This window comes from Hibiscus syriacus, unplaced genomic scaffold, assembly GCF_006381635.1.
Source record: "Hibiscus syriacus cultivar Baekdansim isolate YM2019G1 unplaced genomic scaffold, ASM638163v2 tig00110213_pilon, whole genome shotgun sequence".
Lineage (NCBI taxonomy): Eukaryota > Viridiplantae > Streptophyta > Magnoliopsida > Malvales > Malvaceae > Hibiscus > Hibiscus syriacus.
This window is the reverse complement of record NW_024062630.1, coordinates 377,813-394,391: the sequence shown is the minus strand read 5'-3', so window position 1 is coordinate 394,391 and position 16,579 is coordinate 377,813. Positions and strand designations below refer to the sequence as shown.

Genomic DNA, 16,579 nt, shown 5'->3' with positions numbered 1-16,579 from the left:
ATTTTTTAAACACATGCACACTTATCTTATAAATAACATTGTTCAAATTTAAACTATTAAAAAATATATACTCTTTTCTCAAGAAAACCACGGCTATAAGTTCTATTAGGATATAATTTTATGAGATCAACAATTAATTGATTTAGTAAAATAAAGTATTAGATTAATTAAACAGTGTTAGATATTTAAATTTTGATACTTGTGAATAGAATAATCTAAGTTAGAATAGTCACCTTTATTTATATAATATTTAATTTAAATTAATCAATTAATAAATTAAATATAGATTATTATATTAAAAATATATAAATTTATTAGCACTCGTTTGAAACTAAAACATAAATATTCTTTTCCCACGTAGGCATGAACAAAAAATTATTTTCCCGTTATTTATTCTTTGACTTGGGCACCAAGAAAACAAATAATTTTGGTTTTTCAAAACCTACCAAACTTGTGGGGCCCTTTTAAGAATACATCGAATACCATGCGGCATGCGAAAGATGGACGGTTTAATCCGTGCTCCTGACGGAACATTTGAATTGTATTCGAATATTCTCTATTCAAGCTTGGTGCTATTTAAATTTTGTATAAATCCAATTGAACTTTAGTACTTTGGTGTTAAATTGTATTTTCTAAAAATATATTGAATTAAGTTTTAAATTTAAGTATATAAATATATAAACGATTTAATTAAACTAAATTATAATTAAATAATTTTATTCTGAGATATTAATTAGTTTATAATAATAACAGATCAAATCATATTAAATTTTGAGCAATATGTTTAAGTGTACCAATATTTAAGTTCTGCTCGATCTGATCACGTGCTAAACCTAACAAACTCAGCATCCAACGGTCAAAACTTCATTTTCATTAAAATCGACGGCTTTATTACCCCAAATACTCTTCATAAACCCTTCACTCCAACTGCTCACTCAAAAGGTTTTCTCTAACGTCCTCTTTACAACATCTTCTCTTTCGATCTCTGAAAAGGCGTTTTTCTCATGGCGGCTACCATCGTCTCCGTCAAAGCTAGACAGATCTTCGACAGCCGAGGAAATCCAACGGTCGAGGTTCGCTTCATCCGATCTTCTTTCTTCATTTTCGTTCCCTTTTCATACTTTATCTTCTCATCTTTCCCTCTCTCATGTATATATATAACATCTCAGTCACTCATTTCCCGATTATTTTTTATTCTGATCCAAATGCGTTTAACTTTTGTAACTCAACGAGTCGAACATGTCGATTAACTTAGTTCGTCTGACAATTTTCGGCTGATTGCATAGAATAAACTCTATTTCGTTAGTTTTTTTCAGTTATTTTTAATCTTTTTAAATGTATGAAGAATTTTATTTTAATTTTAGGAGAATTTTTTCTTAAATATAATATAGGTTGATGTGGAAACATCGAATGGTAAAAAAGTGAGAGCCGCAGTTCCTAGTGGTGCATCCACTGGTACGCTGATTAATCTCTTAATAATATCTACGCTATTATTTTGTATTCTTTTTTCATTTATTTTATTTTGTTTCAGGAATTTACGAGGCTCTTGAGTTGAGAGATGGAGGTTCCGATTACCTTGGTAAAGGTGTTTCAAAGGTCAGGTTTTATCTTGTACTTCTTTCTAGCATTTTTTTGAATAATTAATTTTATTAGCAACTTATTCTTTACTAAACTATGCAGGCTGTTGCTAATGTTAACACAATCATAGGCCCTGCGTTGATCGGAAAGGTTTATGCCTAAACTTGTGTTTAGCTTTCATTTCATTTTCGTAATGTTTTTTCTCTTTATGAACTGATGCTGTTGCTTTAATGAACTTTAAATGGTTTTGAAACTCCCTTTGCTTATTTTGTGATTATTTGCCCTTTGACTTCCGTGAAAGTTACGGGCAGTAGTTAAATGCGGTGAACTTGAGGAAATAATTCACTGTATACTTTGTTCTAAAGTGTGTAATTTTTCTTTAAAATTGATTTCTTTAGGACCCAACCGAACAGACTGCTATTGACAATTTCATGGTTCAACAACTAGATGGAACTCAAAATGAATGGGGTTGGTGCAAACAAAAGGTAACTTAGCTGATTTCCTCTTTAATGTTATTCAAATGACTTTGTTACGAGGCTTATTAACATCTCCGTTTTATAGTATTGTGTTTCTTATTTTGTTATTTTCCTCCAGCTTGGCGCAAATGCCATTCTTGCAGTGTCCCTTGCTGTTTGCAAAGCTGGAGCTGAAGTCAAGAACATTCCACTTTACAAGGTACATGCTGGTTCATCGAACTTCATTTTTTCCCCTTTCTGCAGACTCATGTTAGTTTTTGAGTATTGACCCGTGAATGGGAAAATGATTTCTATTACTGTCTCCAACTATATTGCTCAGACTTGGGTGTGATGTTGGATATATAGGTATGTCCAATGTTTTCTAAGTTTTCCATGAATTTGGAGGGTCATGTCCATATTCATTTCCAAATACACATTGAATGTTTTGGACACGATACTTCAAGAAAAATGAAGAGTTAAAGCAAAAGAGGTCTCAAAATCACATAATTTTATGTCTGAAATTTATATAATGGAAAGTTATTTAGTTGATATCATCTGAATCGATTAAACCAACCTATTATTTGTTGCAGCACATTGCTAACCTTGCTGGTAACCAGAAGTTGGTTCTGCCAGTCCCTGCTTTCAATGTCATCAATGGTGGTTCACATGCAGGAAACAAACTTGCTATGCAGGTACGAATCTCAAAATTCCTTTTGATTTTGTTAGTCATTTCTTGATATTGAGTTCTTGAGCATCTATGTTTGTAGGAGTTCATGATTCTCCCTGTCGGAGCATCATCTTTTAAGGAGGCAATGAAGATGGGTGTGGAAGTCTACCATCACTTGAAGGCTGTTATCAAGAAGAAGTATGGTCAAGATGCAACAAACGTTGGTGATGAAGGTGGTTTTGCTCCTAATATTCAGGTCGATCGTCAGTTAATGAACTTCATGATGTTCTTCATTTGTACCTGTTAGTTCAATCTTCACATAATTGAAATCATTTTTTGCGTAAGCCAGGAAAATAAGGAAGGGCTTGAGCTGTTAAAAACTGCCATTGCTAAAGCAGGTTACACAGACAAAGTTAGTGTTCTTCTTAGTTGACCTTATGAATTCTCCACTCTTTCGATGTAAGCAATGGCTGATTGAATGTTCCTTTTGTATATTAGGTTGTTATTGGAATGGATGTTGCTGCATCTGAATTTTATGGACCAGATAAAACCTATGACTTGAACTTCAAGGAAGAGGTGAACACATCTCAACTCGCAAGATATTTTCAAATCATTGTACCCTTATGAGAACTGTTTAAATACAGTTACTGTATCATTTTCTGATAATCTGTACTTTCAAGTTAGTTGCTTCTCCATTTATTTTTGTTGTTTGGCATTTGCAGAACAATGATGGTTCACAAAAGATCTCAGGAGATGCTCTCAAAGATTTATACAAGTCTTTTGCTTCCGAGTATCCTATTGTATCAATTGAGGATCCATTTGATCAAGATGATTGGGAGCACTACTCCAAACTAACTAATGAAATTGGACAAAAAGTTCAGATCGTGGGAGATGATCTCTTGGTCACTAACCCGAAGGTATAATTGGCATTTCTTTTTGGATTTTCCTATGGAAATGCATCTCTATGAATTCCTTCAGATGTATCATAACATTTCTTATATACTTTATTTTAATTTCTTCAGAGGGTTGAGAAGGCCATCAAAGAAAAAACTTGCAATGCCCTTCTTCTCAAGGTACTACTAGGTTCTTTCCTTGATCAGGTCATTTATTTTCATGGCCATCCTTTGAATTATTATTAACCTAGATCCTTTCTTAATGATCGGATAACAGGTTAATCAAATTGGATCTGTTACTGAAAGTATCGAAGCTGTCAGAATGTCAAAGAAAGCTGGATGGGGTGTGATGGCCAGCCATCGCAGGTGTGAATGTCAATGCTAACAATTTTTTATTTGATTTATAGAATCAAATCTCCAGTTACTCAGAAATTTTTAAAATTTATTTTGCTTGCAGTGGTGAAACTGAGGATACTTTCATCGCTGATCTTTCAGTGGGTTTGGCAACGGTAATAAACTAATTGGAATCTTAACGAAACAATTTCCATTATTGTGAATTTATATCTGCAATCCAACTCTGGTTCTTTCATTAAGAAAAGGAACATCTGGGTTTTATCATGAGTTCTTTTGAAACAAAAACAGGGTCAAATCAAGACAGGAGCCCCCTGCAGGTCTGAGCGTCTAGCCAAGTACAATCAGGTTAAACATCCTTACCTTCTAAACGATAGTATACGTATATTCTTTTTCTTGAATGGCTATGCTGTCGTTAACTTTGAATATATGTTACTTTGGACACAAATCTTCTTGTTTAACAACCTTCGAAACAGGTGAAGATTGTCTGATTATTATATACATATATATATGTATTGCAATCCAGGTTTTGTTTGTCTTATTATGTTTAATTGTTATACATTTTTGGCATTCCAGCTTTTGCGTATCGAAGAGGAGTTGGGTGCAAATGCAGTTTACGCTGGAGCAAGCTTCCGTGCTCCTGTTGAACCCTATTAAGATATTGTTGGACAGGCGAGATGTGTGCAATAGAGCTTTCACTTGCAATGAATAAGTTAATGTGGGTTAGAACCCAAAACATTTTTCAATAAATTTTGAATCTGAATTTTGTTTCCGACTATTTTTTTAATATCTTTTATACGAGTTAAAGTCCCCAAACTATGACCCCTATTATAATTTAGTTCCTAATCCTCAAAATGTTCATATCAATCCCTAGAGTATATTCAGATTAGGTCTTAACTGTGTTTTTTGTTACAAAGTCTGTCAGATAACATTAATGACGTGTCTTAACTAGATATTGAGATATGTTAATGACAGTGATAGGCTATTAGCAGTTAGGAACTAAGTTTTTTTCGATTTTCTCCTATTATTTTAAAAGAAAAAAGATATGTTAATGATTGAGATACATGTTTGGATGAAAGAAAAAAAATCAATTGAACCTTTTTGCTGCTAGGAATTGATCCAGGAGCTTCGAAAACCAAGTCCTAATGCTACAGCAATGCACCCATCATTTGCGTTTGTCATATTGTTGCGAACTAACTTATTTTAGGTAAAACATTGGCCGTCACTGGTGGATGTATGTGTACTTTAAGGTGCGCATATATTCATTCTAAAATTTGATTTTTTTTAACGTTAATTGTTCATTTTATAGATGATGTTCATCTCAAATTTTATTTATGCCCATATGTAAAATTTTTGTTAATAATATATGTGTCCATCGTAAAAATATTTTTGGATCCACCAATGTTGATCCTCCCCTTTTTTATTGTTTTATTTTTTTATTAAATTACTTTTTATTTAAACTAAGGTGTAATGCTAAAGTGATAGGAGTAAATTTTGCAATTTCTAGGTTTGAATTAAAAAAACTAGAAGCAACTCAATTCACAAATTCGCAACTTAATGTTACTGGATGAACCTTCATCGTCTCTCCTCGTCATTTTAACGGTGATCATCAGTCCGTGGGTAAATACGCACACATACACTGATGTGTACGCAATTGCATACTGTCGTTCATTGTTTACAAGAATCATCATGTTGACTGGAAAGACTTGGGAATAATATTATTTCTCGCATTCGTTTGACTGTTTGCAGTATTAGTAGTTGTACATGTCTGCTCCAAATAGCCAAATGGGAATTCGTTTAGTTGATGAAGTAAAATGTTCACATGCAATTACGGGAGTCGTAACATATTTGTATTACTTTCCTCATAGTTTTCTATGTACAGAGTGTGACTGAGATTAATTCAATGAGAAGCAACTCATCTGTATTTTGTTGGCCCTTCTTAATTTATGATGATTAAAGTCATCTCTAGAATTAAGAATCTGCATCTGTATCTTTAGACGAGTTCAGTAGTGTTCACAAAGCTGTACATGTTTGAGGGTGTAGAGGTTCTGCAGGGTTAAAGTTTTTATTAATAATATATTTTGTTTGAACATCGTCATTAAGATGGCCGAGTTGGTCAGGTTAAGGTTCTGATCCGAAATGACGTGGGTTCAAATCTCTCTTTCAACATATTAGTCTCCCTTTTTTTATGTTATCTTTCTGCTCAAATTAGAGATTACGTTACTACTCTGATTTAACATAATCTGGTCACACTTTTCTATTTGAATAAAGTCCCTTTATATTAATATTGTGATTAATTGGAAGGGATGTTTTTATACTAAATTAAAGTAATAATGACTAAGTCTGAAATTCAGGTATAGTAAAAGGATGATAGCTTTGCGAATGACCTGGAACGCTATCTTGGATTCCCATGTGTTGTTGCTCAGTTTTCTGAAAGAAGGAATGTTGGGTCGTATAAGTCTTAATTAAACTCGTCCTTCACAGGACTTATCCATGGTGGCCTGCATTGCAACAAATTATAGCATACTTTCTGGCTTTAAGTTGCACATATTTTCTGACACTAACCCAAAACTTTATGTTTAAGATTTTTACAAATATTCAGGTTAAACTGACAGATAGCATGTCTGTCTGATCAATGGTCCAGGAGATTCTGGACCACCCTCAATATTCCTTTATCAAGGTGGGTTTAAATTTAGATTAAAAATGATTTCAGCTTAAAAGAATCAAACATAAAATGATCTGAAACTGAAACGATTCCATGTAATAAGATTCATAAATTTTGTGTTTAAATCTGCAACACCAATTTCATGTTCATTGCATTAACAAGTAGAAAAGCAGAGATTATTCCTTTCTTCCATCCAATTCTTTACTTGTCTTTCTTCAAAAACCTGTTTCAACTTTTAACAATCTATATTACTTTTCATCCATTTTTGTACGTTGATATAAAATGTTTTGTCTTTCTTCGAACACGTACATTTTCTTCCCCATTATTATTAAAATTATATTTCTTTTTCTTCAAAGTAATAAAATCTCCTTCTACATTAGATTTCTCATTTCTCCATTACTATTCCATCAATAACATTTCTCGTTTAAGATTATCAGTTTATTGTACATGTCATGTTTTTAAAAATTAATATTTAATTCATTTTTGTCTTAAGTCAATTCATGAATTTAAGAAAACTATCGAACTAATAGTTGGTTCTAATACACCACTTCAACCACCAATCAAAATTCAACACAGGGTACTTAATTATATCAATATTTTAATTATTGATATTTTATTGGCTAATTTATCATTAAAGTAACACATCAATTTATACATATTGATTTAATATTTGCTTTCAGTTGACATCTCGTTCTCTCCTAAGTTACGGGTTCATTAGTCATTATGAGTAAAATTTCGTTTCCTCCCTCCTCTAAGTAGAAATTATACTAAAAAAACACCATCAACGAATCTTTCTTAATTATTTATTTTATTTTTAGAATATCTTTGAAGTGTGCACAAAGATGGCGAATAAAACTCGATACATGCAATTATCATCACGCTATTCCCACGAGAAAACATACGCTTCTTATTTGTCTTGAAGGTTTGTCCATCTGCCATATCTTAAATACGGTGGTTTTCCTTCTTAACTCTCGATTGGCCGTTTTAGAAACTTTGGTGAATTAAATCCCCGGAGAGAAAACCGTAAATAAACATTTTTGAAATTTATATCCAATGCTTAGGTTATACACAGATAATAGCCCTATTATGCTGAAATGACAATGTCCTCGATCGTTAAAGAGAGTATTGTTCTCATCTTTCAAAGTTCTAGATTCAAGCAACTGTATTTTAAAGAGGGATTTGTTTTTGACGATTAAAAAAAATTCTAAACAAATACTACTTTATAATCACTAATACTAATAAAAAATAAATCCAAGATGTAAAAATTGAATTATACTTTTTAAACTTTGATTTCATCTTAACTGATAATGTAGATTAATTCATATAATTATTTTTCGACAAACCTAATATTCAACGCTTTTTTTACCGTCTGTGAATTAAAAACGCCAGTTTCATTTCCAGAAACAGATAAAACTCTGAACACTTAACCATTAGTATTACAATGAATGGGGGAGTTGCATTACAATTTAAAGAAAACATAAAAGTGTAGGTTTATTTTGAAATAAGCGATGGTGTGAGAGTAAATAGGCAGGGGTTGTGGATTTACTCTTTAGCTGTTAGTAGGTGAATCTGAATACATAATTTAATTTGTAGGACCAATTAAATCAATTCATCCTCATCACCTATTGAGGATACGTCTCTCAATCAGGCAACTCTAATGGATAGAATTAAACTAAAATTTATTATTTAAAATTCTAATTGTTATTTTCCTTTCATAAAGTTAAATTTATTAAAGATTTAAATCCGAACCAAATTAACCCAATATATCAAATTGAGTCCTAATGTTATCCAATAGCATACAGAGTAAACCTTCAATCCCATGTGTTAATCAAATTCCTCTTTGTTTTACCTTGTGACTTGACCTTCATTATTTTATTATTATCCGCATATGATATTGATACAAGTTCAACTGATTGATGCTTATATTTTTAATCGTTAAGAAATTAAAGTTTCTTTTTTATATAAAGTAGTGGGATAAACCAAAAGTTTAACCGATGTTAATTACATTAGATTATTAATTATTGTAAAGAGGCACATGAAGCTAAAGACGACAGAAGTAATGGTCACGGCTTTTAATGAAAAAAATTATAAGGTTAAGAAGAATCTTAATTAATGTACACAACCACTAACAAATAAAAGACGGTCCACGTGAGAAAACACCTAGCGTCGTAAATTTTTTGTCATCTTCCAATTCTTTAGGAAAGAATTCCATTAAAAAATCATAAATTGCACGCTTTGAACTTACTATATTTACTTAAAAAAATTCATTAATAGATATTTTTTTATACATGCGCCTCTTTCTTTAGGTTTTTCTTAATTTCTTTTTATGCGCTTCTTTCTGTTATATCTTTTTCTTCATCAGCGGCAACATCGGTCTTAGTATTAATTAGTAATTGATCGCTATTTTTTTATATTTCATTTACTTTTTATATTATATCTTTTTTATGATAGAAATCGCTAATTTTATTAAAAATAAAAAATATTCAAATTATAATAAAAGTTTACAACTACAATTGTAAACTAAATATAAAATAAGAATATTTTTTAAAACACGAGAAACTAGTCACTTAAGATCACACAAGGATCATACATGGAAAAGGTAAAAAACCTAAACAAATAATCTCGAACAAGAGATAAATACGAATAGATCCGAATGCATCAACAAACGAACCACAAAAGGTAATAAAGTTATTGAAAGACCATCGACATACCGCAAATTAGAAACGAGCTGAAAATACTATCCACAAACACAAATTGCATATCCAAATTCAATCCCAGGGTCCAAAGCAGGGAATATCATCATGATAACAAATAATCGTCATTTTGATCAGTTTTAGGATGTCAAATCTAACCTTGAAAAATAAACGAATACAACGGAAAATAACCGAAAAACATGTCATAGTGACAGAGAAAAATATGCCATAAAGGCAAAAGGATATGTGTCAAAAAGGCATAATTGTTAAGAATAAAAAATAAATAAAGATATGCTATAATAAAAAAAAAAAAATAATTAATATCGGCGGGTGGCAACCAGTACCAAGACTAATATCGACGCCGATCATAAAGATAAAGAAAAAAAATAACGACAACTATGAAAAAAAGAGAGAGAAAAAACAAGCCCTCCTTTTGAGTTTTTTAAAGTTTTTTTTATATTTTACATATTTATTTCCTTTTGATTTTTAGTTTTCAATAATTTTGTATTTATGGATGTTTATTTTATTTTTTTGGCACATTTTTAATCGTTTGTCGTTTTTTTGTTTTATCTTTTTTAGAGTTGGATTTAACGATACATCGACTGATTAATATGATGTTTATTTATTATCCTGATGATTTTATCTGCTTTGAACATTCAGATTGAATTAGGATACATAATTGCATTCGTGGATAGTTTTCCCACGTCGCTCAATTCTGATATGCAGTTTGTTAATGATCTTTTACTAGTGTTCATCATCTTTTGTGGTTCGTTTGCCGATCGATTAAATCTATTCGTATGTATCTTTGTTCGAGTATTTTGGTTGGTTTTTAACATTTTCCTTATATCCTTGTATGATCTCACTAGTTTCTTATGTTAATAGTTATAGAAAATATCATAATATGTGTTCAATTTACATTTATTGCTGTAAATATTCATTGTAATTTTGAGTATTTTTCTTTTAATAAAACTAGTCGCTTATATTAAAACAAACTTATTATATCTACTATATGATATTTGTTAATTATGATTAATTATTTTATATATCCTTAAATTATAGTCTATATTTCAAAACGATCCTGAATTTAAGAATATTCTAATTAAGTTCTCGAAATATAAATATAATATAAATGAGGTCTATAGCTGAGCCTTCTTTCTTTAAGCTTCTTTTGCCCCAACCAGCATATATTCCAATAGAAGTGGGCAAAGAAAAAAAAGGGTGAAATTCTCCATCTTCCTTTTTCATTTTCTTTGGGGATTTTTTTTTCTCTTACAGTATGAGGAGCATAACATCTTGTTACAATGAACATGCCATCAAAGTGTCGGATTCTTACTGTTCAGGCCCTTCAAACCAACCGTATCTCTCCCCAAACCTTGCCCCTTCAACTCCAAACACCGTAAAGTGTATATACAAAGCTAGAATCCCCACCCAAAGGCACCTCCTCATCACCCTCACATGGAGCAAAAATCGCCTCGGCCACGGCCTAACGATCAACGTCGGTGAGACGGCATCGAAACTCAACCCCAACACGCACCGTCCCACGAAAAGAAAAGGCAACAAAACGTTCAAAGCCTGCAGTTCGGATATTGAAGTCATTTGGGATATTTCAGATGCACGGTACATCGATGGACCCGAACCGAGTTCTGGGTTTTCGGTCGTCGTTTTAGTCGACTCGCAACTCTGTTTATCTTTAGGAGATATGAATGAACAAGAAGATCCAACAACACCCAAATTTTTATTGGTTTCGAGGAGTGAAGTTTTCGTAGGCACCAGTATCGTCTATTCGGCAAAGGCACAGTTTAGTGATAAAGGATTGACTCATGACATACTAATCAAATGCAACGAAGAAGAAACTGGGAAACGACAAGGATGGAGAAACCCTGAATTGACGGTCACCATTGATGAGAAGAAGATGTTTCAAGTGAATAGATTGAGGTGTAATTTCAGAGGGAATCAGATCATCTTTTTGGATGGATTGTTGATAGATATGATGTGGGATTTGCATGATTGGCTGTTTAACCAGACATCAGGGTGTGCTGTGTTCATGTTTAGGACAAGGAGTGGATTAGATTGCAGGCTTTGGTTCGAAGAAGACAAGGTTAAGGAAAGAGATGAGTTCTCCTTGGTGATATGTGCCTGTAAGAATCCTGACTAACTTGTTTGTTACTAATTCAATTGGGTTTTTTTTTCTTCTATTAATATTATATAAAGTGATTTTTTATTAGGGTTTTGAAATATCAAAGAAGATATAGATAATCTTCTGTTTATAGGAAACTTATATGCTTAACTTGGAATGGAGGGAATGCATAGAAAGAATTGTAAATGGAAACTTCTTGCATGGTTTGTTTCAATAAATTGTGTTATTCAAATTCTAAGGGATGAATATATTTATTTTACTTTTGTCATATATTTATATGATTGTATTTTTATATTTATTTCGTATATTAATATATATTTTTAAGAAAGTGTTATTTGAATTTTTTTAATCATGTGTAAAATTTAAATATGAATTGAAGACAAATTATATTAGTTGATCGAGATAGAATGATATTTGCTGTCTTGTTATATTGTTTTGTGGTATGGCGTTTGAGGGAGACAGAGCAAGTCAAAGGACTGGTTGAAATGAGGATGAAGCTATAAAATATGAAGACATTAGGTTTGTTTTTTTTTTTCTGTAGGATAATCACCAAGACAATAAGGCTCTTTTCTTTCGGATTGAAGCAGTGGTCCCATTCAAAATAACAATAACCCTCTTGTTTATTACTCGAAAACAAGCATAAGTGAAATAAATAGAAAAAAGAAGAAATATATTTATATTTCTAAATAAAATGATGGGACTTTTGTCATGATTTACTTGCCAAGTAGGCAGAACAATGGGCATAATTAATAGAAAAGGTATGAGCCCCATACCCAACAACCACATTCGGTATAAATGACATAATTCATTAATTTAAAAAAAATGTTATTTTGAATAATGAAATGAAGTGTTAATGTGAAACATGGACATGGTTTTCAATGAGTCAGTGTCTCATTGAAAGAATGAAAGCTCAACCGTGTCTGCTTGGGATTAGCTCCCCCTGAAGCCCATCCTTGTCCCTTTCACTTCTTTCCACCAACACAAGTCCATTTGGATAAATTCCTATTTAATCCAATATCATTTTACTTTATATTTTAGCGGTTTTCATTTTTTTAACTTTAACTTCAATTATTGATATTTCATTTCAAAATATTTTAAGGATAAATTAGCCGATTAATCATTTATTATAATGATAAATTTTGATTACAATCATTTGAATATATTGATTGTGATAGGATTCATAAAATCTAAAAAAGAATATATTATATTTGAATAAATAAAAAATAGTTACTAAATGAAGATAAAATTTGGACACAAACATGAATGGTTCTGTTTTGGTTTGGTAAGGGGTTTGATAGGCTCAAGTGTTGCCTTATATCATATTAATTTCATAGGGTACAGTTGGGGGTGAAGGCCCAATGGTGTATTTAAAACTCACCTACATTCTGTTGCATGAAATTGCATCCGACTTCCCAACTTCCCTGAAAGCACAAGCACTGCACCTTTTATCCTCCCAATGCCAAATCAGGTGTAATAACTCGTCCTATAACCAAAAGACTTGTGTTAACTCTGAAAGGTTTATTAATTATTACATCAAAGACTACAATACTATTGTGTTACTGGTTCACAAAGTAAGAGAACTGGCAGAAGCAAAACCACTTTTCATTTTTTTTCTTTCCTAAGAAGGGTGAAAACCAAGACCAAACTGTTGGTTTGGGAGTTTACAGGTTTCCATGGAAGACCAATCATAATTAATAATCCATCAGACACTGTTTTTTATTTTAAAAAAAGGTATATTGTTATTTTGATTGTTTTTAGTATTGGAAATAAAACTTAACTATTATATGAATCTATCAATTAGTTTTAACAGGTGAATGTTGTTATCCTTAAAAATTTTGGGTTGAAATAATTGTGTATGTGGGTGTATATAAATTGTCAATTAATTAAAAAAAATTGAACAAATATTATCTTATAGATTATAAAAAAATCTAAGCATTATATTTAATTTAAAAATATTTATGGTTTCATATATTATAAACTCATCACCGACTATATGAGACTATATGAGCCATATGAATAAGATAATATCTGGAATATATACATGTAAATATTTAACAGTGGGCTAATTATATAGTAAGAGTTTGATTCAATGTAAAGCAAATGCAAATAAAATCTGAGAGATTTTGTTTATAATCTGATCCAAAGTCACTGTTTGCTTAACCTATGCACCGTACTACATAGATATTGTACATAAAACTTTGCACACGTGGGGGATATTTCCATGACAGACTTTACAAAACAACAAATCATGTGCCGATAATATTTACAGATTTCCAGAAATGCTAAAGAAAGATGAAGTATCATATTAAATCCAGCAAGACATTAAGCTAAACCCATTCATATTCCATTAACATCAAAACACAATTGGCTGTACATATGAATTCTCATGATGGGTCAAACACAACGTAAATAGCTAAATGGCCTCTACCCAGACAGGATTACAATAATTGTGAAATGTGCATGCCTCATCAGTTGCTGAGCTTCAAACCATGGTTTTCCCACAAGTTATTTTCTCCATCAGCCATGAAGAACCGAAAGCAACCATCGTTTACACCATGAGAGGACCCATCATCTGCTTGCGTACTGTACATCGACTCATTTTGCTGATGATGATAATAATCATATCCTCTTGAATTCTCCTTCCGTTTCTTGTTTCTCATCATCTCCTTTGTTTTTATTAGCCTACTCCATTTGTTTTTGCACATTAAACTACTCCTTTCAAAGCCTAAGCAACTCATCTTACCAGCTATTTCCTCCCACAAAACAACCTCTTCCGTATACCCTCCCTGTTGGAACCTCGGTTCCATGGCGTTTCTCAGGTGTATCAGCTTAGAAACCTCGGCTTCTTTCCACCCATCCTCCCTTTCATTATGGTTTTCACTGTCGGTCGATGCGGTAGCAGCGTTCAGTTGTTTGGCGGTCAAGTTCTGCAGCGCCTCCATTAAAGCAGCATCACGAGCTTCGATCCAAGATCTCTCTTTAGCCCAAAACTTATGCTCTCTATCGATCCTGCTAGCTTCTTCTTTCCTCCATTGTTCTTCCCTTAAAACCCTCTCCTCTTCATTCTGCTCGAGCATCTTCGTCAGTTTCGCAAGCCAAGCCTCTTGCCTCTCCATTAGCATCCCGATTTGAGAATCGATGAACTCTTTTATTTTCGCTTTCCATCTCCTGCAACCCCTTTTCTTTGTGGTGCTCAACTCGTTGTTATCCGAGGAAGAAGAATCGAATTTGGAGGAAGTAGAGAGGCTAAGAATATTATCACAAAGCTTTTGAGAGTGATAGATCTCTTGATTTGGTTGAATGCCACGAAAATGGCAAGCGTTCCCTACAAGGTGAGCTTCTTGACCTGAAACGCCATTGTTGTTGCAGATATTACCTCCATATAAAGCTTCGAGTTGACGAAAGAATCTATAGTGTTTACCGTCTTGTCTACCAGCCTTCCCTTCCTTAGTATTTTTATAATATTTATACAAGTTTTCGAATTTCTCCCTGCATTTTCTCCCACTCCTTTGATACCCATGTTCCTTGAGCATGATCCTATAGAACAAAAATGGCAATGGATTCAAATTTGCAAATAAACCCAGATAAGTTAATTATTTGACCATTCAAAATTTGCAAAAACAAAGATAAGACTTTTCAAGGGACTAACGAAAACGTCTTCTCATGGATAGAAACTAGCAAATGGGCATTTAAAACATCAAAAAGGCTTATAATTTTTATGGTGAAAATCAGCACAGGCAACACATTTTCAAACGAAAAAAAAAGGAAACAAGTCATTATAAGACTATTGAAATCTTTTCAGAAATTTAATAAGAAAGAAGAGACTCGTGAAAAGAAAAACTGCAAACAAGAACACTGTTCCTGCTTCTGCTTCTTCTGATTCTAAACTTCAACTTGTTATAAGTTTATACTTTTTCTTTTCTTTTCTTAAAGCCATAAATTTGTTTCAGAAGTTCTCTCTAATAATAACGCCAAGAAAAAAGAGAGTGCAGTCATGGTTAAATAAAGAAATAAATGCATTTTTTGCTTAAACCCCATTTCATATCTTTGAAGAGAGAATTAGGTAAGGGGTTATGGGACAATATAATTGTGTGTACATATACACCTGGAAACTTCATCCCACAATGGACCCTTTTGATTCGCTTCTTTGAATTTGGGATCCAGACGAGATCTGATCTCAAGAAGTGTTAAAGTCTCTTGCCTCGGCCACCTTCCCGTTCCGCCGTCGCCTCGAAAACCAGTGGCAGTGTCACCATCGAAGCCACAGCTGGGACTAAGTGTGGAAGCACTAGTGACTGTCGCAATGGCAGCCATGGGATCACTAGTGTTATTATTATCAGCAGTCGACCCAACTTGCATACCCACCATTTGCATCATATCGAAGGGGTGGTGGTTGGGCTGGTGCGGTGGCGGTGGCGGTGGATTCCTGTGGCCGGGAGAAAACAACTCAGTAGTATCCAGTGGAAAATCTTGGAAATTTATCGGCTTTCCGTTCAGCAGTTGCCTGAGATCAGGAATGGAATACTGCTGGTGACGATGATCCTCCATTTCCATATGGATTTTACGTTAGAAAAAGGAAAGAGTAGGGTAAAGCTACAAGAAAGAAAGAGAGAAAGAGAAAAGTTTTTAATAGAGAGGAAGAGTGAAGAGACAGCGGCAGACTCGGATTGTGTCGTCTACGAAAAAATCTCTAATTTAAGCTTAGGACAATAGTCCCATTTGTGTAATTTAAATATACATAGTTCTGCTACCACTCGAATACGTACATTTATACACCAATCTAATCAAAACTTTACGGCAAAATACATAAATGGTCCCTTAACTACAGGATGATGATTTTGTTGAGTCTTCTGATTACTAAAAGATACAATATGGTCCCTCGACTTTATTATGTTGTTTTGTTGAGTCCGTTGACTATTAAAAGTTACAAAATGGTCACCTGACTATTGATATGTTCCAAACTCGTCATTTTATGTTAAAAAATTGATGACAGTCTTAGCTGAACGTTAATTTGCTAACTATGATATGATAAAATCTGATCATAGGATCTCAAACGACTATCATATCTCAGCCATCACGTTAACATCCAGCTCAGAAGACTACTATTTTTTTAACGAAAAAGTACGAGTTTGGAACATAT

At 32.8% G+C, this 16,579-nt stretch overlaps 3 protein-coding genes across 4 annotated transcripts; 2 read left to right on the top strand and 1 right to left on the bottom strand.

The window, feature by feature from the left end:
- The first annotated feature begins 913 nt into the window (after positions 1 to 913).
- Positions 914 to 14,718, top strand: LOC120113774 (enolase). Its single transcript, XM_039134820.1, has 18 exons — positions 914 to 1,073; positions 1,392 to 1,455; positions 1,532 to 1,596; positions 1,681 to 1,728; positions 1,977 to 2,063; positions 2,173 to 2,253; positions 2,624 to 2,725; positions 2,801 to 2,956; positions 3,050 to 3,112; positions 3,199 to 3,276; positions 3,423 to 3,617; positions 3,723 to 3,773; positions 3,871 to 3,959; positions 4,051 to 4,102; positions 4,236 to 4,292; positions 4,521 to 4,662; positions 5,947 to 5,950; positions 14,706 to 14,718. The coding sequence occupies exons 1-16, from the start codon at positions 1,005 to 1,007 to the stop codon at positions 4,599 to 4,601; spliced, it is 1,338 nt and encodes a 445-aa protein (XP_038990751.1). The 5' UTR covers positions 914 to 1,004; the 3' UTR covers positions 4,602 to 4,662; positions 5,947 to 5,950; positions 14,706 to 14,718.
- On the top strand, positions 10,579 to 11,457 carry LOC120113654. Its single transcript, XM_039134733.1, has one exon. It carries the CDS (start codon positions 10,579 to 10,581, stop codon positions 11,455 to 11,457), a length of 879 nt encoding a protein of 292 aa, XP_038990664.1.
- Positions 13,903 to 16,076, bottom strand: LOC120113773 (trihelix transcription factor PTL-like). 2 transcript variants are annotated; one of them, XM_039134818.1, is made up of 3 exons: positions 15,865 to 16,075; positions 15,545 to 15,834; positions 13,903 to 14,976 (listed from the first exon to the last, which is right to left on the bottom strand). In XM_039134818.1, exons 1-3 carry the CDS (start codon positions 15,991 to 15,993, stop codon positions 13,908 to 13,910), a joined length of 1,488 nt encoding a protein of 495 aa, XP_038990749.1. In that variant the 5' UTR covers positions 15,994 to 16,075; the 3' UTR covers positions 13,903 to 13,907. The 2 variants fall into 2 exon arrangements, with proteins under 2 accessions (XP_038990749.1, XP_038990748.1); XM_039134817.1 differs by having other exon boundaries at positions 15,545 to 16,076.
- Between the last annotated feature and the right edge of the window lie 503 nt (positions 16,077 to 16,579).

Coding starts and splice junctions, on each gene's coding strand:
- LOC120113654 (XM_039134733.1), top strand. CDS start 10,579: ATGAGGAGCATAACATCTTGTTACAATGAACATGCCATCAAAGTGTCG.
- LOC120113774 (XM_039134820.1), top strand. CDS start 1,005: ATGGCGGCTACCATCGTCTCCGTCAAAGCTAGACAGATCTTCGACAGC. Junction 1,074..1,391: donor GAGGAAATCCAACGGTCGAG/GTTCGCTTCATC, acceptor AATATAATATAG/GTTGATGTGGAAACATCGAA. Junction 3,618..3,722: donor TCTTGGTCACTAACCCGAAG/GTATAATTGGCA, acceptor TAATTTCTTCAG/AGGGTTGAGAAGGCCATCAA.
- LOC120113773 (XM_039134817.1), bottom strand. CDS start 15,993: ATGGAAATGGAGGATCATCGTCACCAGCAGTATTCCATTCCTGATCTC. Junction 14,977..15,544: donor TTGTGGGATGAAGTTTCCAG/GTGTATATGTAC, acceptor TTTGTTCTATAG/GATCATGCTCAAGGAACATG.